This window comes from Taurulus bubalis (genome assembly GCF_910589615.1).
Source record: "Taurulus bubalis genome assembly, chromosome: 19".
In the NCBI taxonomy this organism is placed as follows: domain Eukaryota; kingdom Metazoa; phylum Chordata; class Actinopteri; order Perciformes; family Cottidae; genus Taurulus; species Taurulus bubalis.
The window spans coordinates 7395433-7419870 of record NC_136607.1 but is presented as its reverse complement, the minus strand read 5'-3'; the positions used below and the strand labels follow the sequence as shown (position 1 = coordinate 7419870).

The following is a 24438-nucleotide window of genomic DNA, read 5'->3' as shown; positions in this document are numbered from 1 at the left end:
GAGCACAGCTGGATAGTCTGGGGGAGGGGAGTCGATTTATGTATGTGTGTGTGTGTGTGTGTGTGTGTGTGTGTGTGTGTGTGTGTGTGTGTGTGTGTGTGTGTGTGTTTTGTACATGCATGTCTGCCCGAGGCTGCTTATTTTGCCAGATCTGTCGAGTCAAGGGGTTTGAGCTCGCTCATGCCCCAGCCGGCCCTCCAACTTCCTACATGTGTGCGTCTGTGTGTTAACCCATGCGTACAGCACATGCATCCGCGTGCATCTGCGTCTGTGTACACATGTGTGCTGTGTACACATGTGTGCTGTGTCTATGCATGTGCGTGTAGTCTGGAGGGTCACGCAGGCTGAGGAGAGGGGAGGGCGGGCGGGGATACAGTGGTTAGAGGGGGTTGTGGCGCTTGTGTTCCAAATCCATCGCTGGAAAATTTGGCATTCCTCCATCTCTCCTCCCCCACACGAAACCAGAGCGAACCTCATCCCCCGTTTCGGCTGAACCCAAAATCACCACTGTTTCCTCAGCCGATTTGCTCTTTAATCCTTGAACATTACCAGAGCCCCCACTGTCTATCCATCTGATCGTTCTGTCCAACAACTGCATGAATTCATACTCTGGGCCTCGTAAAACTGCCCTCATCTGTATTAATTATGGTTCAGTAAAAGCGTTTGGACGTAATAGTTCTTAATGAACTTATACTAGATACATGTCACAGTAGAATGTGGCTTGCGAAGATGGAATCAGGCAAAAGTGTAATGAACTTTTGCAGACAAATACAATAGCTTTGAGGGTCTTTAATGGACAAAACAGCAGGCTGAATACATTTACTCTTACTTTTGCATGTGTTTGAAAGCGTCTCTGTTATTTGGATTCACGTAAATAGTATGTGTGCACATGTGAAAAGGAAATCATATAATTGGTAGTATCAATTACAAGACACCATGAAGTGAAGGTCATATAAGACCGGAGGCCTGCAGATCCAACATTAATGCAGTGTGTAACGTCAGGAGTGATAAACGCTGCTGTAAAACCGAAGTTGTGACACCAAACTTGAGAGGATTCCACTGGACTGTATGCATCGTCGCTGAAGCCATAACCTAAAACCCTTAATCCTCCTGACCTATTACAAATCTCTAACCTCAAGCCATGTATCTAATCCCATAATGCTGCTCTGCAACACAGAAAATATCTGGGTCACAAATTAGATTTGATATTGCTCATTTTTTCTCGTCAGCAATAGGACAGAGGAGGGCAAGTGGATATTCTCTGACTGAGATAACATTTATCCACAGGTTCAGAACAGTTAATCTTATAAAATGATAATAACTGTATTCAGAGGTTTCACACTGAGCATCCTCTTTCATCAGAACGAATAAATTACATCACAATGTTTCGCCATTATTCCCCTGAAGTGACCAACAGTTATTCTCATTGTCCAAAAATGTCACCTGCTCCAAATATGAGAGGATGAGGGGTGTCACTACAGACATTTAGGAGAACATTTAAATGTCCAATATTGTATAAAGTTAAATGTCCATGTCTTTTTTATTATGAAGCAGGTCTAGCTAGGCACTATATACTTATTGTGAAAGTATCAAAACACGCAATTCTCAGAGAACTGCCAGTGTTAAGAAACTGTGCCTTTAAACGAGCGGGACTTCCATAAGGACACGGACACACACACACACACACACACACACACACACACACACACACACACACACACACACACACACACACACACACACACACACACACACGAGGAAGACAGGAAGCGTTGAGGAATCGAAGCGGACTTAAAGAGACAGGCGCTAAAACAGAGTGCATCAAAACAGAGAAGGGAGATAGAGGCATTTTCAGAGAGACCGAGATAAATTAAGTGTTTGTTTTTTTTTACAATAAAAAGCATGTAGACACGTTGTAGGAGAAAGCAAAAATATGAGCATGAACCTGAAATTGAGCATGTAATGTCTCCTTTAATGAGCTGCAGCTGTGCTCATCACCCGAGTTCTCGCGGGAGAAAAGTTGGAAAATATTGGCATATAAATGCCATTTATAAAGCAAGGTGCTAGCGTCACGACCACTCAACGCACTTTACAACATTCAGCCATTCCCACACATATTCAAACAGTGATGGCAGCAAGCCAGATGCCAACCTGCTCATCAGGGTCTAATCCAGACGCTCATTCACACACGCTCACAGGACCGAAACCGCCAATCTTGAGATTACTGGACAAGCCACAGGCGCCCACAAGACGAGAGGAAGACGGCATATAATGTGAGTGCACGTGCTCACACCTGCACACAGAGATCACGCTTCCCTTGTTGCGTCCGTCTGTGTTCCTTCAGGTGTGTATTTAGGACTCACCGTCCACTGAGCAGGAATCCAGCGACGACCGCCAGTAGGACCAGAGCCAACGTGATGGCCACCGCGACTATTGAAGCTTGAGCACGCTCACTGGTCGCAGTTACTGCCAAAGGAAGAGGCGGGATTAGACACAAGAAGTACACACACAAAAGCCCACCTGCCACCTGCTGTTGATGCAGATCCCCCAAACAAAAGCAGGTGGGAGTCACGTACAAGTTGAACTTGTATGCTCTCTCTCTCTCTCTCTCTCTCTCTCTCTCTCTCTCTGGTGTACTCACAGTAAGGGCTGGTCTGGAATTCAAAACGTCGGCTAAATGCGCCATAGCCTGCTGAGGTCCTGGCTCGCACCTGTAATGCAGCATATGCAAATATATCACAAAGACAGTCAAGACTATTTTTATTCCTATGTATCACACATTTGACACTTTGATTCAACGTCTTTTTAATTGCTTATTTACCTCTTCTCATCTCAGACTAAAGTGATTTTTGCCCTCACATTATTATTCATATTTTTTTCTTCTATTTATTAGTTTTTTTTAACCCATGTTTGACCTGGAAGATGTAGACTGAAGAGGGCTTCAGGCTTTCCACCACCATCTCGGTCTCCTTGGATTTTATAATGGTGTAGCTGGAGTCCTGTTCCTGTGGGAGAGACGGAGGAGGGTTGATGATTATTTGTTGGTGCAGATGTTGCACATTTGAGTCTTCTTGCCTGCACATTTTCCTCCATTATTCAGCACATTTTTATGGCTATGCTACTGGGGATGCATCAATATTAGATATAGAGCAGAAACTAATTCACATCGCTGGATTGGATATAGGGGTCAATCTATTCAACTATATTCTACATTCTTTGATTTTCTGTTTAAAGTTTTGACCACAGTGTCACTGCATTAAAAAGGTTTCTTTACAAGGTATTTTTTCTTCTTCATCTCTATATTAATTGGTTCTGATTTGACCTGACACATAAAATAAGTCACTTTTACACAGTGAGGCATACGGCAAAATAATCAAACACTGGCATCAGTACTCGGTATCGGGACTGAAAAAGGCCGGTCGGTGCCTCCCTATACTACCTGTAGTACGTGTGTGAGTACGAGAGTGTGTAAGGATCAGTTTCTGAACTGTAACCACATCAGGTTTAAAAACACAGCTAAATGCCCCCTCCATTAGCCAGAAGCCATTAGCTAACCGCTGACCACAAATCCTGCTCTGCTCTCCTGTATACCTTTATTCTGACCTTCCCAGAAAAGACGACATCAGGCGACTAAAGAGAGAAAAGAGGAAGGGCACAGGAACAATGATCTGAATAGAAGTATCAAATTCCTGCCTCTATCCAAATCCAACTTAAAAAAAAGAGAAAGGAAATAAAAGCCCCACACAGCTATAGCTCTGTCAAATGAAAGTCTTTTTGAGGCGAAGGTTTTTTAGAGGCCACTTCAGAAAAATAAAAGACACTTCAAGCTAAATTGAATGTATATTCAGCTGCATTTCTGGAGGGCAATTTGAACAATCTTTGTCAACAAGTTTCCAGTCATTTAACACGTCGATTATGAGGCGCACGGGGCTGTTATGAGGCAAAACTCTACCGCCGACAGGGGTCATAATGGTGAATTCTTAAATGGATGCAATATAGACTTCATTTGAAAGTTACTAATAAGGAAGATGAATTTTGTGTTGATTTTGGCAGTACCTGTGGACAAATAATGTGATCTTTAGTATAAGGAGCAAAATGATTTGTACCTTTTCAAAATACTTGATCTCGTACTCCAGGATGATGCCGTTGGGGCGGTCAGGCTCTGCCCAAGAAAGGGAGATGCTGCTCTTCCCCGTAATGCCTTTTCTCACCACACTCACCGGGGACGGTGCTGCAAATACACACAAAAAAAGACATAATACAATTTCAGGAACAGTAGTACAAATCCAACAGTTTAATAAGAAGCATGCCAGTGCATGTTTGTTTTGTTTTTGTAGTCCAGTTTTCAACGACTGACATACAAAACATCCTCATAAACACAAGAGAAATGGTGCCAGCGTTGTAAAACCGGTTGGGTACCATCAGCCTCTAGAAGACATCCCTCTTTTGAAGACACCTCATTCTTTGACGTTTACATGCACAGAGCTAGTTGTAATGCTTGCTGCGACGGTTGTAGGTTATGAAATATTAAGCGGAAGATGAAACATCAAAGAACAAAATCATTAAAAAAAGAAAAAAGACCAAAAATGATTTTAAACATGATGGTGAAAAGAGTTTTTGTTACTACAATAGAAAGCACACGGTGATGTACATTGGTCTTTTGCTGCCGTGTTAATTCTGTCATGCTGGGTCATTTTTTTCAACATATTTTCCCCAGAGTTTCTTCTCATGAATTCAAGTGTGTTCGTTACAAAAGTTCTTCTGAGGTTATTTGGCACAGTCTATTGAGCTTTATCTCAACTACTGAGACTATTCCTGGTACCAAAGCAGCTTTGACTCTGAAAAAAAATGTCTGCAATCTGGCGACAAGGTCCACCTGTGCCTAATTAAACCATCCCTTTATATCTTGCTATTCAGTAGCTGCTGGCAGAGGAGCCCATGAAGCCAACGATGACACTACACATCTGGAACACAGCTTTTAGTGTTGCATGTTTGGCAGTCTGCAGATAAAAGGAGAAAAGTAGTAGTTGGGGTTTGGCTCTTCGCAAAATTTAATTTCCGTTGTAAGATTTTTGGTAATTTATTCTTTAGGTTCTGATGTCAAGTGAGCTCAGTTGTGTGTGTTCGCATCAATCGTCGAGCCATCCAGTTGTAACCTGAACCGTTGGCCCATCTCTCAGAGGGACAGTTGGAGACTCTCTGACACATAAAGAGCTTTTCACCAGGCAAAATGCTCCCTCAGGCAACATCCCGATAGTGTGTGTGTGTGTGTGTGTGTGTGTGTGTGTGTGTGTGTGTGTGTGTGTGTGTGTGTGTGTGTGTGTGTGCTTCTCCTGCAAATGCTAAACAGCGTTTTGGTTTCAATAGCCTCAGCAGAACTCCACAGGGAATAAATCATTGCTACAAACACAGTAACTGTATCCTGAGTGGATGGTCGCACAGAAGTGTTATCTGCAACATCTTAAAAGCCTGAAACCAGAGACCCAATCACACACACTCAATGCTTAAATGGTAGAAATGCTGGGATGCGATGATGAGAGAGAGGGATTCTTTTCCCAGCAGCTTAGCGGGTAACAATACACCACAATATACGTTTAAATCCTCCGAAAATGGAGGCAGATCGCCATGCTACATTTAATCAAAAATAGAATAGAGGGTCGTGTGCAGATTGTACAGCCCTCTACAAACTTTTGATATGGGTCTATAAAAACAAAGTTTATGTGCCATTCCACTTATAACATATGTATACATTTGCACTATGGCTGCTGCTTTTAAATATATATTTATATTATAATTGATAATTCTGTCAAATGTTTTTCCAAAAAATAAAATACCAGAAAATACAACATATTCCCAGAGGCTAAACGGTCTTAAAATGGCTTGTTTTGTCAAATGCAAACCCAAATGTGTTCAATTTGCAGTAATTATGCCCCACAAAAAAAAGAGAAAATAGGCAAATACCATGATATTTGAAAAGCTGGGAACAGTCAAATTCCCCAACCAGTTATTGAAAAATAACTGAAATGCTGCATTTGTTATTTTAAATGGATGCATTTTCTGTTAATGAACTAACTTTCATTTTCGACATCAACTAAAAATGTACATACATTCCAGGAAGTCATGTCTATTCTCATTTTAGTTTAGGAAAGTTCCGTGTGCCTCTAACGCATTAGTCATTCTGTGTATATTTGGAGCACAATTCCAAACAACAAACAGATCTAATTATCACATTGTTCCTTCCCAGCCCTAACCTTTCCTATCACTCAAATGCCAAACGGCACAGACGCACAACGTCCATATTTAACACCCGAGGCAGAATTTTAGTCAACAGAATTTACACAATGAGACACCTTTTAGTGCCACAACTCAGGTTTTAAAACACTTGTTTGTTTATTCTCAGTCGCTGACGGATTTGAGAAACGCCAGTGCAGCGAAAGAAAGAGAGAGAGAGAATGGGAGGTGCTGGAAGAGACGGCGGGGGTGCTGGAGGAGGAGGAGGGGATGGAATAAAAGCGAGAGGGTTGACAAAAAGGGAAAAAAAGCGAGACCTGGTGAAAGCGTGTCGACAGGGCCCCAGCAACACTTTCAGAGGATAACAGAGGATTCACACTCCCTTCCAGTGCCTGTTACATCTGCTAATGAGCACCTACAGTACGGCATCGCAGGCCACAAATTAAACTCTAAATGTCTATGAAGCTATTTTCTGTTTTTTTCAAATCGAGCTTCCATTTCATGCAGGCACAGGTCTAGAAAGCTATTCAGCGGACGAGTGCAGCCCTCCAGTGCAACAACTCCGGCCTCAGATAAGAGCAACGTTATCACCGTGCAGAACATAAGCCTCTCAGACCGCTATCTGTCTGGAGCATCACCAAAATCAATACAGACCTTCAACTATCTGGTTTATTATCCCTTAACTACCCTCAGAGAATGACAGACAGAGAGACCCAGAGACAGAATGAAAGCGATATGGGAGACAAAGAGAGAGAGATGGCTTTATTAAAAGGCTGTAAAGCACCAAAGCTGCTCTCATCTTTTTTTTATTTGCAACTTAACCGTCTGCTTGCCTGCTTCATCTCATCCCACTCTCATACGTTTCATACAATTGCAACAGTCAGAGTCATTTGGCAGCCTAGGAACTAATCCGTCACACAACATATTGGTACATTTCAGTCAATCAGGAATTCATAAAAGTCACAACAGGAAGACGACTGGAAGTACAGGGCGCCTTCTTGGTCCGACCATAAACTGTAGCGTCCCCAGACCTTTGCTGCATGTCATTCCCCGTCTCTCTTCACGTATTTCCTGTCATCTCTCGTCCGACTAATGAAGGCATAATTCAGAGGGAAGTTGAAAAGAATACTGAATGCACAAACTCAACCGGTTCGAAGGCAATCTTCTTATATGTTTAACGTAACAAAAAGCATATTATACTTCAACAGAAGTTTAACATCTTAAAGTCATAGGAAACGACATGGACCATGTGACCCCTGGCTGGCTTCTTTCCTATAGCCTATCTCCTCTGCTCTGATCATCCAAATGTCTTATCCGTCTTTGAGAACGTCTCCCACTCCAGAAAAAAAATGACCTAAAATGACAAACCTACATTTAAATGGCTGCTGCTCCTGAGCCATACTTACTATACGCGCACATCAGGGAAACCAAAAATCGGAGAATAAACCTCCTAAAAAAGTTTCTTGTGAAAGAACCAACACGTTCTCAAGTTGAAGTGTGACTCGACAGATGGATGTCCAAGAAGCACATTTGGAGACTCCAAATGTAAATGCGTTAACCAAATGTTATTAGTCACTAAACGTAGAGCTAAAATACTCCCAAATTAGCAGTTGTTCAGTGTTAGTGCAAACACCCTCACTACTTGTATACCTATTATATATGACTAAACACCAAAGTAAGACACATGGGCAGAGCCCCAGGATGTGCTCTTATTTTTTTGTACCACCCACAAGGTAATGCATCACGATTCATTTGATTAATAGCCCACAACGACACAAACAATGTATGGGAGCATTTAGTGTGCAGTTACCACGCAGCGCTCTGGCACTGTGAACAACAAGAACAACCGGGCAGAAAGAAAGGCATAATAGAGCTGAGCTACCGCAGGAACTCATTATATGATCATCAAGCTTATCGGCTGACAAGAGACTGAATTGACATTTCCTCCTCGTGTAGAAGGAACAGTGCATTGATTACTGCCAATAAAACCGTCACAGATTTATTCACAAGGCACGAAGAAACACTTAAACTATAAATGCTTAGAAACGTCAGTTTGGTGATTTCTTTTTGGAAGTTAATTCCCACGACCTTATCACCTTCTTTTCTCCTTGGCCCGCTTTACCTCCTTGCACTTCCCTTTTCCTTTACCGCTTCTTGCAATCTCACCTTCTCCTTCCTTATCACAACCTCCCCATCATTTCCACAGCTTCTTCCTCTACCGCTGTCCTGTTGTTCCGTCCTTACCTCCTGCCTTTACCAACACTTTATTATTCAGCAGGTCTTCTCAGGGACACTGTGAAATCACCTATTTCACGGATCCCTTATAGAGTGTGACACTTCCCACACATCAAACGGCAGATCCTCTGACTCTTTCGCTCCGTCTATCTGAGCCTACCCGACGCCCCCGTCTCTCGGTACTTCGGTCTCGGTATCTCGTTTTTGCCTTCTGCAGCCGCACAAGCAGAAGCTCAGTCAAAGAAACACAGATGTTTACAACGCCGATCAAAGTCCTCGTTGCGTATCTGTGGAACAGAGGCGAGGCGGGATGGTAAACTGCTCATAACAATTAATGCAAAGTATTACCACAAGGTCTGTGGATTATGTTGACTAACCGGGTCATGATCTCTGGAAAGAGACATTGAATTGAGACATAGCACCGCCATATTGTCTCATTATATTTGAGTCTCATGAAGTTACATCCGTAGCCTGCGTTACATTACAAACATACTTATTCTAAACCAAATCATTATATTTTTTCCTACCCCTACTAAGTGAGTTTGTTGCCTTAACTTAACCGCTGAGATACTACACAAAAGGCTGCCTGTGGCTTCTTCCCATGAGGCACAATATGATGAGTACAGATGAGTTCACGATGGAGGGTTCGTACACCCTGACATCCCGGCTGGGTGTGGTTTAATTAGGTGCAACAAAACCTCTGGCAAGATCCGTGAATAACGCTGGAACAGTGGTGCAGTGCACAACAACCTTTCAGCCACAACAGGTCCGTTAATGAATGTTATTCTATTGATCGCTGGCACAAACTCAGCGGTGCCAGCGACTGCTTCTTACATTCATTGTGTTCCCAAATTAAAGAGAGTATATTTATCCAACATCGACAGAAATTAAAAACACGCCCGAGCCGAGCCCGGCCCACATCCATGCCAGAGAGCAGCACATTGTATCTGTCTGTGACTCAGCCAACCATGTGTAATCTAATCTACTGTAATTCCTAATCTCTACATGGTCCAGTGACTGGCCAACTTTAATCCAGCCGCAACTCCAATAAACTGAATGTGGGTTCTGTAGTCTGGTGTAATCCACTCAGTCTGCTGACGGGCACAAAGACAACACAGTTAGAGGGCCCGCCAGTACTCTTGACTGTCAGACAACCATCTGCCCTCGCTCATTCTCTCTCCTACTGCTGCTACTATTTCCTATAGTTACTCGTCTGCCAATGGACCATTTGTTCAACAAACGGGAACAAACACACTCCTTCAAAACTGTTCTTTTCTCGTCTTCCCTACAGATGGAATCCTTGGGAAGGCGAGCATTAGTCTCATATTTTTTTCTCATTTCATTATACTATGTGCTACCCATTTCATTGCAAGCAGATGAAATAAACTACACAGCACATACCTCCCATAAAAAATAAATAAAAATCTCCCAAAGCCCATATGAATTTGAATCTCCATTTAAAGGAAAGTCAGCAACGCTTCCACTATTTACAGCTATGGGGAGTATTTGGACTCTTTCATTGTCTAATATTAGAGTGGTCTTTTATGTTTGGCAACTATGTTGCTCACTTTAGTGTTATTGGTTTAAGGCCTTGCTCAAGAACACTTTATATTCACACAGAATGTATAAAATGCTCAGGCATGGCAGATAATGGAATATTCCCAGCAAGCTACAAGTGCAAAACATTATACCAGCGGAAGATTTCTTTCTTTGCTCAAAGTAAATTAATAAAAGTATTTCCCAGCCTACAAATAACTTGCCTATCATCAGCTGGTTTCATCATTTTTGACAGGCATGCATAAAAAAAAAAAACACACACACCTGCTCCCACACAAAACACAGCCTGCAAATCAAGAGCTTTTATTATGCCCCCGATTCCTGCAAAGATTGTTGATGGAATGCACCGCCTAATTGAGGGGACCAAGCTGCTTTTTCAATGACAAATCTAAATGCAAAACCCAAAAAACATAGCTTTCCACTGTGCAATGTTCCCTCATTCACTGCAAGGAGGGCGCATGAAACTAAATTAACACAGCGACAGATTTGTCAGAAAACTACTGCGATAATTTGATCATCTGGTGTCTTTGTTACCAAACTAAGATGTATGCGCCAGGAATCCAACTTGCAGGGTAGGTCTGTGAAAGTCTCAATAACGAGGGTGAGAATAAAAGACAAAATGGTGATGATTTGTGTTGGCAAAATTCAGAACAAGTTGGATTACTGGGAAGAAAAAAAAAAACGAACTAAAACAGGACAGCTGTGATGCTGATTGGAGAATTCATGGGGAGGCTGTGATTAGCAACCAAAACGAAAAAAGTATTGACAGAAGTGACAGATCTGGCGCAACATACCTGCCTGATTGGTTGTCACATTCAGTGACACATACTGCTTGGCGTGGTCTTTGGCCAGCTCTGACACCCCGTTGACAGCCTCCAGCAGGAAGCTGTAGTTGGTGTGTGACTGCAGGTCGGCCACCATGACCGAGGTGTTTAACAGGCCGACGCGGCGCGGCAAAAAACGTACGTTGGGGCCGCATTCCTCCAAGCCCCTTCCATCCGGCAAGACCTGTCTGCACAGGATGTTGTAACGCACGTCCTTCCTGCCACCGGTTTCCATGGGAACGGACCACTCCAGGAAGACGCTGGTCTCGTTGACATTGGAGATGGCGTTACGTGGAGGAGACGGAGGGCCTGAGAGATGGAAAGAGAGGTTAGAAAGGGGTCACTACAGCAACATGATATCCAAGTCGTAAAATCAGAAGTGCATGCAAATATAAACCCTCACGTGTGCAGGCCATATTGGGAGGGTCGGAGTCGATCTTGTAGTATCCGTCCTCACAACTGCAAGAAGTGGCCCCTGTCTGCCTGGCCACACTGTGGGGTGGACATTTACTGCAGGCCAAGGACTCCAGCAGCGAGCGGTAAAACCCCACTTTGCAGACTGAGAGACGAGGAGGGGAGGGGGCGGATGCCACGGGATGTTTGGGGTTGGAGATGAGATGAGAAGATAGGAGTAGACGTACAAACAGGAAAAGGAAGGGGGTCATGGGGAGAGAAGAAGCGGGACAGCATGGTTAGTTCCTTTGAAAAAATAAATACAAAAATAAATAAAAAGGAGGTCAGCATCAACAATTTTCCTGGGTGGTTGTGGTTGTTTTGAGGTTTCTCACCAGAGATACCACTGTAGCTGCAGAGTTGAAATTAAAAGAAGCATTTAACACATAGTTGTCAGATTTTTTTCTCATTTCCCTCGAGGGATTAGTTCTTTTTTCCAACCTGCTCTCCTTCCTCTGGTTTTCTTGTCCTAACCAAAAAAAAATATGATTATTTTTGTTCCATTGTGGAGAAGATTCCCTTAATTCAGAGAACATCACCTGGTTAAGAATCATGGGCATCTGCTGCACAATAATGTACCCACCCGGCCCCATATGGGAAACCTACACAAACAAGCACTGAAACAGACATAATCTCTCTTCCTCCCACACAGGCATTCACTCTGTTGATCTAAGTGGGGCAGGTAGACAGCGGGGTGACACACTCTGAATGTTAACACGGGAAAATACATCATCAACCTCTGTCACCATGGCTGCGCCCCCAAGCCATCCAATCACCGACTTATCACAGGATCATTTTCTTTCTGATTTTGCTGTTGCGCCCAGACAGATACAAATAGACACATGCAATAGAGGATGAAATAATAATGGAGGGATTGGACTGTCGATAAGCAGAGAGAGACAGTCGAGGACAAAGGCGAGGAGATGTTACATCTATGTTCGTCCTCGAAGGGCGTAAAAGGTTAGGAGCTGTTGTTTTCACCCGTCTATCTAGATGCGGTTGAAGCCCATTCAGGCTGCAACTGGGATTAAAAACTTCATAATTAAACGTCAGGTAAAAGGCCGGGAGGATAATGAATAGGAGAGGAAAAAGTAGGTGAACAGCAAATAAGAAGAGGGAAGAGAATGGAGGGAAGAGAGGAGATGAGACAAAGGAGTGTGTGCATGTGTGTGTGTTGTAGGCGTTAGGCGGCAACAGCTCTGATTCCCCTTGACGGAACCTTGGTCCACTGTCATGGAACATTAAGCCTGAAAAATTCTCCCTCTGCCCTGGATCGCTCTCTGTCTCACCTCTGCTTCACACACACACACACACACAGACACACACACACACACCCTCCATGTGGCCTTGTGTGTGGATTGGCTTAGCATGTGGAATGCCACACATACCATAACTGAGTTGATCGACTCAAGACGTTGCGTTTGAGGCATTCACGAGCCTGGCCTAGTTTTGAATGAGCAGATCGTAATGCAGCTGATGACATCATTCATGCTCAACAAAGCGCAGACAGTAATGTGCGTCTTTAGGGCGGATTTTTTTTCCGATGTGAAAAGATGGTCTAAATGCTTTTTTGCTACTATTCTTTTTTGTTGTTGAAGGGATAAATGGTGAGACATTAAAATTGGATCCATAGTTATTAAATGTATGATTTTTATAGAATGTCCATTTACTTCATCTTACACCGCTGCAGCGTAATGATGTAGAACCTTATCACCTTCTGTGAGTACGTGTGTGTGTGTGCGTGTGTGTGTGTGCGTGTGTGTATGGGTAGGTGTGTGTGTGTAGTGTGTGTGTAGTGTGTGTGGAGGGCTGCGGCATTCAGGGCAGTAGGACACACCTGATCCTTTGTCTGCTTCAGCCCGTTGCCACGCACACATTTATGGTTGCATACAGATTTATTGCCGTAGTCGGGTGTCTAGTTCTCCTTGACTTCATCCTCCAAAACCCCCATGGCCAAATCAATAAAAAAATGGGGTGGCAGCTCATTTCACAAAGACGGGCACACATGCAGGCAGTGAAGTAGACTGGAGGGTAGAGAATAAGGAGCGTGATAAAAAATACTGACACATGGGGAAAACCCTCTGAATGCATTCATAATTTGAGATAGATATGGTCAGATACCACGCCAGTGTAACGAGCAGGATTATTATTTTATTTTTGGTGCTAAACCCTCACCTCCTGGTGTGGCTATGCCTCTCACATGTGTAATCAAACAGCATGCTCACGGCACAGTGTGATACTTTGATGGCTCCTACTTGGATTTCTTGTTGATGAAGCTTTGACTCTCGGTGGATTTATTTTAAAAATGTTACCGCTGAAGAGATAGAAAAATCATTGACAAATAGACATTTGAGGATAATGTGTTGTCGAAGATCATAAGTCTTGTGGCGATTCAATTAAAATGATGCTTATATTTTCCTTCATAGTTGCAAATGATCATGAGACTGATATAAACATTTGCAATTAAAATGTGCAAATTGGTGTGAAAAAAAAACTAATAATCCGTGGCATGCCACTTTAATGAAAGTTATTTCCAGTTGACTAAAATGCGGCAACAGTGTAGACGTTAAGGTATTTATTATCATTAATTCTAGCTCATTTCGGGTGAATAGATTATCCATGTTCGACAGGAAAACATGTTTGTAAATGAGCTTCACACATGCATTGTGAGGTGTGACATGGCGATATGGGCGAGCGTGACTACATATATAGTATATACATATACATAGTCAAGTCTCATGATATCATGCTCCGTTTGACTATTTTCGTGTAATTATGCGTCTAAGGATTTACCAGCCGCAGGCTAAAGGGGGCAGAAAGGTCAGGGCAGCCATCTGAAGGCTGAAAGTTGGATGAAGCGATTAAAAGGCGACAGGGAGTTAATAAGAACATGTATGTATGTTCAGTGTGGAATCTGAGAGCTGAAGGGGAGCCTTAAAGTCCGTGGTGTGGCTGTCAGGAAAACTAAAACACAAGTTGACTGAATCACATTTATGAAATGTCAACTGGATTACTGTGCATGCGACTTATAACTGCTTTCATTTAAACTGTATGGACCAGCTGGAAAACATCTGTATGGTTTCTACTTCAAATGACAAACCTATATACACCTTTCAATAAGCTTGAATTCCAATGTGCATCTAGTGATTTGAAGAAACTAGATATGGTTATAGTGCAACTAGTGTGGCTCTATGGACGGTATTCATTTAATAACTTTTCATCTTGAGCCAACATCATGTCTACATTTCCACATGTCCAATGTCTTCGTCCCTGACCCAACACCTGCAAAACTAACGACCACTCCCATCAGCCTCAGCTTTTCGCTGCATTAGCACATGTTCACACGCTAAATCAAGAAGTGAGCACAGTAAATATGACTTGCGAGACATCAGCATGTTAGCGTTGCTGTTGACTCAAGTCTTGTTGAAAGATCAAAGAATGATCTGTGACACACAAAAAAAAATACATATATGGAGCGCACATGGCCAACTGTGACCTCTTGATGGAGAATTTCCATATCCATGTATATGTTTTTACTAAAATGGCAAATGAAGTACAGATTTCCAGAGTCTTTAAAATGACCTGTACCATAGATCTCAACTCTCAAACCCACACAGTTTTACTCCCTTCATATAAATTTTCTCTTTTACTTTGAATTAATCTATTTTCTTCACTTAATTGAATCATCTCTTCCTTATTCATCCTGTTAGATGTCCTGGAATGAAACAACTCCAGATGCAAGGAAAGGCTTAGATCTTTGGATGAAACTCGTTAAATTGTCTTAAAGGGACACACCCACTCACTCATCTCTGTATTCGAGCAAACACAGACATGCACACACTTTTTGGGGTGACATTAGTTATGGTCATGGGCGGCTGGCTGAAATGGCTCATTCCTCATTGAGAATGCTACGTGAATAAACGGCGTTGATGGTATTAGTGTGTGTGTGTGTTGCCCTTGGGCAAGCTGTCTTTCTGATGCCACGCAGCTCTTAATGCACAGCACAAAGGGTAATAGGTAATTAATATGCAACACACACTAATGTGCCTGCGTCTGTGTGTGTGTGTGTGTGTGTGTGAGAGAGGTTAATACGTAATTAATATGCATCACACACTGGCATCCCAAGCAATTAAGGATCCAGCGGTGTCCGTTGATGCTTCCTAACGAGCGTCCTCTTTAATTGGAAACATTTCATTGTAAACATGTTGATTTATATGACTGGCTGTCGTTTGGTGGGATTAGAGGGAGTAAGCGATTAAGGCAGAGAGGCATACTCAAAAGGGGGAAGGGGGTAGAAAAGAAGTTAAGGGCCACATACTGTGTGTATCAAGAGAACGTTGGATTTAAATTAATTTATTCAAAGACGCAGTAAGGATGCAAATATTAAAATAAATTCCTAAAACAACATTGGATCAAGGGGCAGTATTCACCTTCTGAAGACATGACTAGTGCCAGTTGGGTGGTTGGCTAACTAAATAGTAGACAATAGTAAGGAGAGAACTGTCTGCAGTGGACAAGGAACAAAAGTAGCAATTCCAAAATGTGTGAAGACCCAATTACATAATTCATGCTTTCAAAGTACAGATGCAACTGAATTAAACGTATCAAAGTACACTTTATGTAGGCATTGTTACATGATAAAATAGTGTATTATTAGCTTGATACTTATGCAATAGCATGCTGGTTAAAGTGACCTCAGTGTTCTATTGTCTGACCTCAGGATGCCCTGATCTCAAGGTTCTATGCTCCGACCTCAGGTTCTCAGACAAAAATAAGAAAAAACTTCCCCCACTATTTATCGAACGTGACATGGACTCATATTTCCATCTTTCCTGTCACTCTTCCAACTGTGCACGGATTCAGCAGGATTGACATGAAAGTAAACTTTGACAGAAAACAGACAAAAAAATGGCAAGGCTGAGTTTCGACACAAAGCTCATGTTGTTAACAGATACTATTGTGAACTAATAAATCGGGCAAGGAAACACAGTAAATATCCTGTTCCTGCATTTGTCCCACAGCGAAATACTGGCCTAAAAGGAACATAAACAGAGCATGTGTGTGTGTGTTGGCATGTATGATGGTGTCATACCTTCATGCATTACTGTTGCATTGCTGCGTTTGTGCGCATGTGTGCATCTGTATGTGGCGATATTTGTGTGTGTCTGTGTGTGAACACAAACAAAAGCCAGATGATAATACCACAACAATATACAATCAAGTCAATGGGGTTTCTTGTCTGTCGAGAGGCGGAGGAGGTCATTGTTCAGCACCCATTTATTCTCAGGCCACAAGCCGACACCCAGAGGGCCGGCAGGTCACAATAGCTTTCCAACATAAAGCAACTTATTCCCCCAGTCGGGGGAGATTAAACATTAGCAATACATCATAATGTCAAGTGTCAAGAGTATGCTAAACAACGATGCCTTTTCAGCTTTTTTTTTTATTCACTTGATAAATGTACGGACGCACAACTGCAAACACACATTACAAGCGCCCACAGATTAGGTGTGCAAGGGTCAGGATCTCAGTGCCATTACAATACTCCTGAGACATGTGCTGGAGGGCCGTCAGGTCAGACATGAGTGCATGAGATGGACGTGCAAAATCGGCTGCGAATCCAATAATAATTTATTTTGACCCATTTAAATGTGTGCGGGGCCATTTGTGTTTGTTTGCACATCAATATTACATTGCTATGATAGGTTTGCAGACGCACATGTGCTGAATGTAAGTCCCAACCTAAAGTCACCAGATGCCGTTCGCACTTTCATTCCATTCCCAGGAAAATGTGTTTTGATGTTTTTTTTAACAGTCAGATGTTGTAATAAATGATCAGGTAATTTAGAGACAGACACATTTGTGTTACTTTTATCTCTTTTTTTCAGCATCTGCATTAGAAATGTATAGCCAGGATATTTTACAGTGACTGTATATGTATCCAACAATGAGGCAAAAATTTGCATTTCAACTTCACCTTCACCTCTTTCCAGACGTCTAAAGAAGGTTCAAGGAGATTTTTTTTTTCAATGTTGTCAAACTGTTATGGTTTTGCCGAAGCGCATCATTTGGGAAACTCATCGCCTGACCTAAATGCATCAAACGTGTCCACGACTACCAGTCTAACCAGTCCTACGAGCCGGCGCTGACTGGGACTCTGGAGACGACCAGGCTTTCATGGAAAGAAGCTGGTGCTGCTGAATGAAGCATTTTATTAATATTTCACCAACTGCAGGAGTGTGTGTGTGTGTGTGTGTGTGTGTGTGTGTGTGTGTGTGTGTGTGTGTGTGCGCTTATATCTTTGAGAGGACATGGCCCACATTTCTTCAAAGACGTGTTTGAGGGTTTCGATTTGGTTTTAGGGGCGAGGTTAGAATTAGGTTCCGGTGAAGGTTAGGGCTAATGCGGAGAGGCACCTAGCTATGTTGGTTATGGCTGAAGATGCTGGATAATGCACTGGGTCAATGAGGGTCCTCACAAGTATAACAAAAAACAAGTGAATATGTGTGCATGTAGGGAGAGGGTGGGGGGGGGGGGAACAGGGAGGAAGCACTTCTGGGAAAGTCAGTTTACCCAACAAGCACTCAGGAAGCACTTTAGTTGTCATGACAGCATCACCACGTTGAGTTGATGGGGAGATGGAGAGGGAGCTGGGGAGGAAGATGGAGGAGAGAGAGAGGGAGAGAGAGGCAGAGAAAAGAGAGTAGTGTATTGAAAGAAGTCCGGGAGCAGCTTCCAATTGAACAGGATCTTAAAAGATGAATGGCAGCTCTTTATGCAATAAATCCAGTCGATTCATATTTCAGGAGATGACAGAATCAAAAAAAGGCTTCCTGCCACTTGCAGATTTTTGCTCTATCATTCACCACGTCTTTCTGTCTCTTGTGGAACTCGGGGATGAGCACAGCCTTCTGAATACCGATGGAGAGAATTCAAAAAAGGCACACTGCAATAGCTGCAGGGAGCAAATATCTGACTCGCGATGCCATTCAGGTTCAGCGAGTTCAGATAAAGACATTTGCATCTGCACTTTTCGGTTGCACACAATGCAACCATGACAGTGGGGCTATTATTGGCGGTTAAATGGGCAAAACGTGTATGAGAAATAAGAAAATATATTAATTATCTTTTTTTTCCCACCAATGACAAAGTTTAGCTCGACACTAAAATAAAACGATATTGAAATAAATACCCAACTGAATTAAATAAGGAAAGCAACCCATGGCAAGGAGGTGTTGGAGGTCAGACCCTTATCGGCACATATTGAACTGGCAGATGTCGTCACGATCATGAGTGTACCTCTGTTGTGTTACGCAAGCCACTGTAATGCCCTTGTCACCATCAACCGCAGGCCCCGCACTGAGAGTGTGAGCCGCTCGTTCGCTACCCCATAATTCCCGAGAGGCGGAAGGCAGAAAGCTTCCTCGCATTACTCCACCAGTGAGACAGTTTCTGACGGCGGCAGCACCACCAGCGTGACCAGATCGAGTTTGACATGATGCTGCAGTGACGTCTGACAGGCAGGCAAACACGGAGGCACATCAGGGGAGTCCTGACACTGAAACAAAGTATTGTCGAGGGGAATCCAGCTCTACCCGCGACACACTTAAGACGACGCTCGAGGAAAGGAATGCTCCGCGGTATTGTTCGTCTCCCAGTGAGAGGCAGTTCATCATTTCGTACGAGCCTTTTAATTGATGATGCTATCAGTCGTCCTCGTTGTCATTCGTATTCCTCATCTTCTGTCATTCTTTTTCCTCTTCTCTGCCTACTCCCGAACGCCCTCCCCCCTCTCGCTGCCCATCTTATACCTTAAGTCTTTTCTTCTGTCACTTGAATCCAGCGCAGCCTGAATACGAACATCACAAAGCTGTCAATCACAGGATTCCATTCAGCCTGTATTTCATCTTCCCAACATGGCATTCAACTCTTATTCCGTCTTTCCAACATCCAATTTAGCCCTTATTCCATTAAACCAACAATGAATTCCAGCCGTTATTCCAGCATTACAGTGTGCAACGCTCTTTTAGTGGCATTACAACATTTCACTCAGCTCATGTGACAAATATGCCATCATTCAAGGAACAGCCAACCTTTCATCCATCTTTAAAAAAAAAAAAATATATATATATATATATATATATATATATATATATATATAGTGTCACTCATTTCATTACAGCAACATTGTCTGTAACCAAAAACCCATAAGTCAAACAAACAATCATTCACTTCCTTACTCTACCATTTGGTTTAATGTTTTGTATTTGTGGATGCACGTGGATGCATCATATCCTGGTCCCAGAATGACAAAAATCTCTTAAAGTAGTTCTAACCGACCCGACTTTTATCAAGATAAACACCTTATCCAGTTCTCTGGTCAGCATGCTCCTCCATCCGAGCTAAATTTGCCTAGTATAAAATAAAAAATGAAATGAAAATGATACATTATGTAATCTTGATAGAATTATATCAAGGTTTAGTTGTATGGTATTGTGGCTTTCATCTTCTATTACTGGTGGTCAGATGGAGAAGCTGTAATGCATGGAGGGTTTAATGCAGTCCTGGCAGCCAGGACTACAAACTTGGTTCTTTCTTAACTGCTCAAAGTAAACAAATGATAAAGCAATGACAGAAATTGGCTTAGAATAAACTACAGACATAACCAGGATTCCTCACGCTCCATGCAAACATCACTCCACGACCATGATCCAAACCATTCAGCTCTCATTCCAAGAAACCAACATTCAAGTCAAACGATCCTCCAATGTCTCATTCAGCCATTATTCCCACATTCCTTCTAGTGTTCATTCAGCCTAAATCACATCTGCGAGGCTGAACTCAATCTACAATGCCCTCCCTCCCTCCCTTCCTACCTCATCCATCTGCCCACTTCTATCCTCAGTTATCCTTCCTCTATTGCAATCAGTGCTGAAACAACACTCATCCATCTCTCTGTCTCTCTGCCCTCACACCCTGTGGTGAGAAACCTTCAATTTATCTTGGGTCCCCTTGTTGTGCCATCACTTTCCCCTCTCTGTAATCCTCCCATCCGTCCCTCTATCCATCCATCTAGCCGTGGATGCACTCCCCTCCTCCCCCATCCCCTCTCTTCAGTCTCACTGGGCTGACAGTGCTGCAGGCCATCACCAATTATCCCAGCTAAAGTTGTGCCTACATCTATACATCTCACACAACCACATGCAATGTCTTTAGATGTCATCTGACACAATAGCATCCATCCTTGGTGTGAGGAGACACATTGTGACACGCTTCGTATGTAAATGTATACCGTCTGTGTCTCTCACTCTTGCTACGCTGGCACTCAAAAATGACAAACAAATACTATGGAAACGCATGGTCAGTGTAATCCTCTGATGCCATACGAGGAGATAATAAAAAGTACTCCAATAAACAAAACACGGAGTCTGGACAATAGCAGAAAAAACCAACAAAATAACAACACAAATCCAACAATGCATTTCTGGAAAGATGTTATTGTGTAGCGAGTGTTATGTCCAACAATCAGTACGGAGACGGAATAAGATTGTTGATGGAGAAGTAGTACTGTTATTTTTGTGTGTAATAAACAGGAGAGTGCTGATGAAGTGGCAACAGAAAGAGGAAGGGAGGGATGGAGAAGCAATGAGTGATACAGAGAAAGATAAAGTGAGAGATAGAACGACAGGGGAAGAAGGACAGAAGAGGGAGGTGGAGACAGAAAGCAAATGAGTGAGACAAAGAACTTGATGCGAGAAAGAAAAAAGACAAAAGCGGGGGAGGAGGAACTGTACGTAACGATTTCTGTCCTACATTCACCGAGGCTGCGTTAAAATCACGCTCCACTAGGCAGCACATGCAGCCAATACAGCCGGGATCCACACACATTTTCTCTCACATTGTACTGTACTCCGACCTGCAACCCACTGACTCAGACTACTGTTACACAAACATGCTCAAAGCACTAACTGAAACGGCTGGTCAGGCTGTAGAGAAGAAGTTGGTTATATTATGAATGCTGCATGTCTTTGTTAAAACGCTTCTACTTTTTTTTTTTTTTACATTCACCGAGAGGGTAAAATAGACATAATAGAGTAGGGATGAAGCCACTAGACCCAGTGCAGGTTCTCATATCCAGACCAACAGATGTTCACATCTGAAAAGCAGAAACCGTCCCCAAAATACACAAAGAAGCTGAATACAAAACTCCTCGCAGTATGGAGTCCAGGCAAGCTCTCAAAAGGGAATTCAACTCTTAATACAGCGATGCGAGTGAGCGAAATGCACATGAAGAAGTGTTTTCAAAAGCAGAGAACACATATGGTTACAAAGCTCAGAGAGAGGAAATCCTGCCATGTTTCTCTCTGAAGACGCTTTCAAAGGCCGTCGGTCTCATCTGCATACGAAACTGAAAATCATCTTGTAGCTTCAATAATTGCTTGGAGGCTGTTTCTACTCAGACTGCTCACTATTAAGTCTGTTTACTTACCTCGGCTGTACGTATGAACCACGATACAACAACAAAAAAGGAAAAGAAAAATCAATCAATTCTACTGTGACCACCGGATATGTTTTTCATTCTCAACGTTCAACCAATGGAACACATTTGCATATCACAAAGCTTCATCTTCATGGAAGGCAGAACTCATTAAAATGAAAATAATGTAATCCTTTTGGCCGCTTCAAAACTTTCCTCTGTTGCAACATGGCGGCGAAAAAGCGTCATGAGGCGTATGGTCAGCGTCGTGTGAAACACGGCGGCCGGGTCAGACTTTAATCACATCGTCATCTCACCGACGCACTCACACCACTTGAAGATAGAGGTTCAAAAGGAATGCCACTTTCCGTCTGTCTCTTTTAAGCCCGTTCTACAACAGAAGAGATTCACTTGTGGTTTTTAATTGATGTCTGATGAAACAAAAAAAAACGTTTTAATCTTCGCTGGTGCTCCACACAAACGCAAACCACTTCCCAGTCACACAAGTAGTGTTTTTTTTTTTTTGTTTTTTTTAAATCGATAAGAGGATGTGAATACATTCCTAGGCGTTTGATCCTAGTGAATGATCATTTAGCATCATCTGCCCACTAGAAAATGAAGATGGAAAAATAATGTCCTCCATGTTGGGTTTATAACACATGCCTGTCCACAGTATGACACTTCTGATAATATATCTAAATCTTGAACAGGGAAAAATACAAAATATATACTCTTTGTAAAACTATGCATTCAAATGATCTTTTTCCTGCGCTTGATTTCATAGTTTAAAGTGCTGCTAAAACCCATACTTCTATAACTGCCACACAGTATACATAAACAGATGTTGCACATGCAGTTGACATGGTGCTGGATGTGCAGTAAATAATAAAAAATATGTATTTTACTTCAAATAACCATTAAGATGAACAATACTACGAGTCTACTGCCATGCTTGTGGCTCGGTGAGGCTGCACTTATAGACGTTACTGCTAGCGTCACCATGCTAAAGCTCACCATGGATGGATGGAGGGGTCAAACAAACACGGGACTTTCACCCGGGAGACTGGTGTTGGTGTCCCGTGTGAAACCAAATGTCAATGTTGACTTTTTTCCAGTTGCATAACGTTACTACTTTGAGCGTCAGGCCACTGTCCAAGCTGCTGTATTTGAGCAGCTGGGAGTGAGGACATGTTAGAATACACGCATCAATGTACACGATGATCCATCCAACAGTTGTAAATATTTAGAAAGAAAAAAAGTCAATTAACGTCTGTCCAAAATCCCTGCCAACCCATCTAATTAGTTTGCAGTCTAGAGCAAGGTGGTGGGTGATCCGAAGCCAGTAACTCTGTCAGCATTAGTATGTCAACAACTAAAGCACATTGCCAATAATGCAGAAAGCTAGAAGTCCAATCCTTAGAGCCCACAGTGTCATTTTTGTTTTATGACAATACTATACATATTTAATTCTGAGTATTCTGATTGATTCTAAAGTGCACACATTTGTATGCTATATAAATACAGTATATGTTCCTTTTGAGTAAAGTATACAGTTACATAAAATCCTCAAAGATGCTGCTCTCATAAACACAAAACACAAATTGGGTTGATGTTTTTTTTTAATACTCATGGCCACAACCTGGTGGACACGGTACAGAAAAAAACAAAAACACCAGAGATATTTATTGTATTCATTTTTCCCAGGCTTGTCAGCCACAGGTCTGTGTTACCGTACAGTCGGTGGCAGTATGACTCCAGGCAGGCCAGTGGCACACTGACAGCTCTTCCCTAATGATCTCCCCACAGAGACGCCATGTCTTACGAAGTTAAGCTGGAGATAGTGCCCACTTTATTACACTGTTTTTTATTTTATTTATTTTTTTAGAAGACATATGCTGCTTCCTAAAAGCCGTGCTTTACTTCTGGAGGCTTGGTGTGATGAATTCAATAGAACATCTGATTTGTGAAGTGCTCCCTGAAAGCAGTGAGCCTTGCACGCCACCAACCAGCCTCCCTCTTATTATCAACGCCAAGACATGATGTATCATACTGCACATGCACACTCACCCATATGCAAGGGGCAAATTCGGAAAGCAAAAAAAAAATGAAAACAAAACCTCTGCATGTACTGTTCAAGAGTCGGCCAGGTGAAGTTGAGCATTTGAGAGCAATCTTTTAGTTCATCGCTTGAGGCGGACACTCGATTGGTGGAGATGAAACACTCGAGAGCCACCAAATAATCACACAATTCGATGTTCCTTACCACGCGGCCTTATGCCGCTATAATAACATCTCTGGAATCTTTTCAGAAATGTTCACCACGCCACTCAGAGATGCTCTTGGTCGCACAAGTAGAGTCGAGTGTTTTGAGTCTGAAAATTGAGTAATTTAAAAGATGGAGCAGGGGGAAGATTGGAGAGAGGAGTGAAGGAGAGGAAAATAAGAGAGAATCTGGGCGCCCGTGGAAATGGCAGTTAAGGTCAGAATGTTTGGGCTCGAAGTCGGAGCAGAGAGCAGCGGCTGGATGAGAGCAGCAAAGTGCTGCTGGGCTCGGGGGAATTCCCTCCACTAAGCTCGGGAGCGACACACGCACAGATGCACAGCGAGAAACACTTTTAGTCAAAGAATAAAACCCGTCCGTGCACACACACTCAAGCACAC

General features: G+C 42.7%; 1 protein-coding gene across 1 annotated transcript in view; it reads right to left on the bottom strand.

The window, feature by feature from the left end:
- The window catches only part of epha5 (EPH receptor A5), a gene marked incomplete at both ends in the record, with an annotated part of 53726 nt that overhangs the window by 14669 nt on the left and 14619 nt on the right, over window positions 1–24438 (bottom strand). Inside the window, 6 exons of the mRNA XM_079235187.1 lie at window positions 2364–2466; window positions 2642–2711; window positions 2916–3005; window positions 4107–4231; window positions 10818–11156; window positions 11251–11406. Of these exons, the coding sequence (XP_079091313.1) occupies window positions 2364–2466; window positions 2642–2711; window positions 2916–3005; window positions 4107–4231; window positions 10818–11156; window positions 11251–11406 (883 nt within the window). The remainder of the gene's footprint in view (window positions 1–2363; window positions 2467–2641; window positions 2712–2915; window positions 3006–4106; window positions 4232–10817; window positions 11157–11250; window positions 11407–24438) is intronic.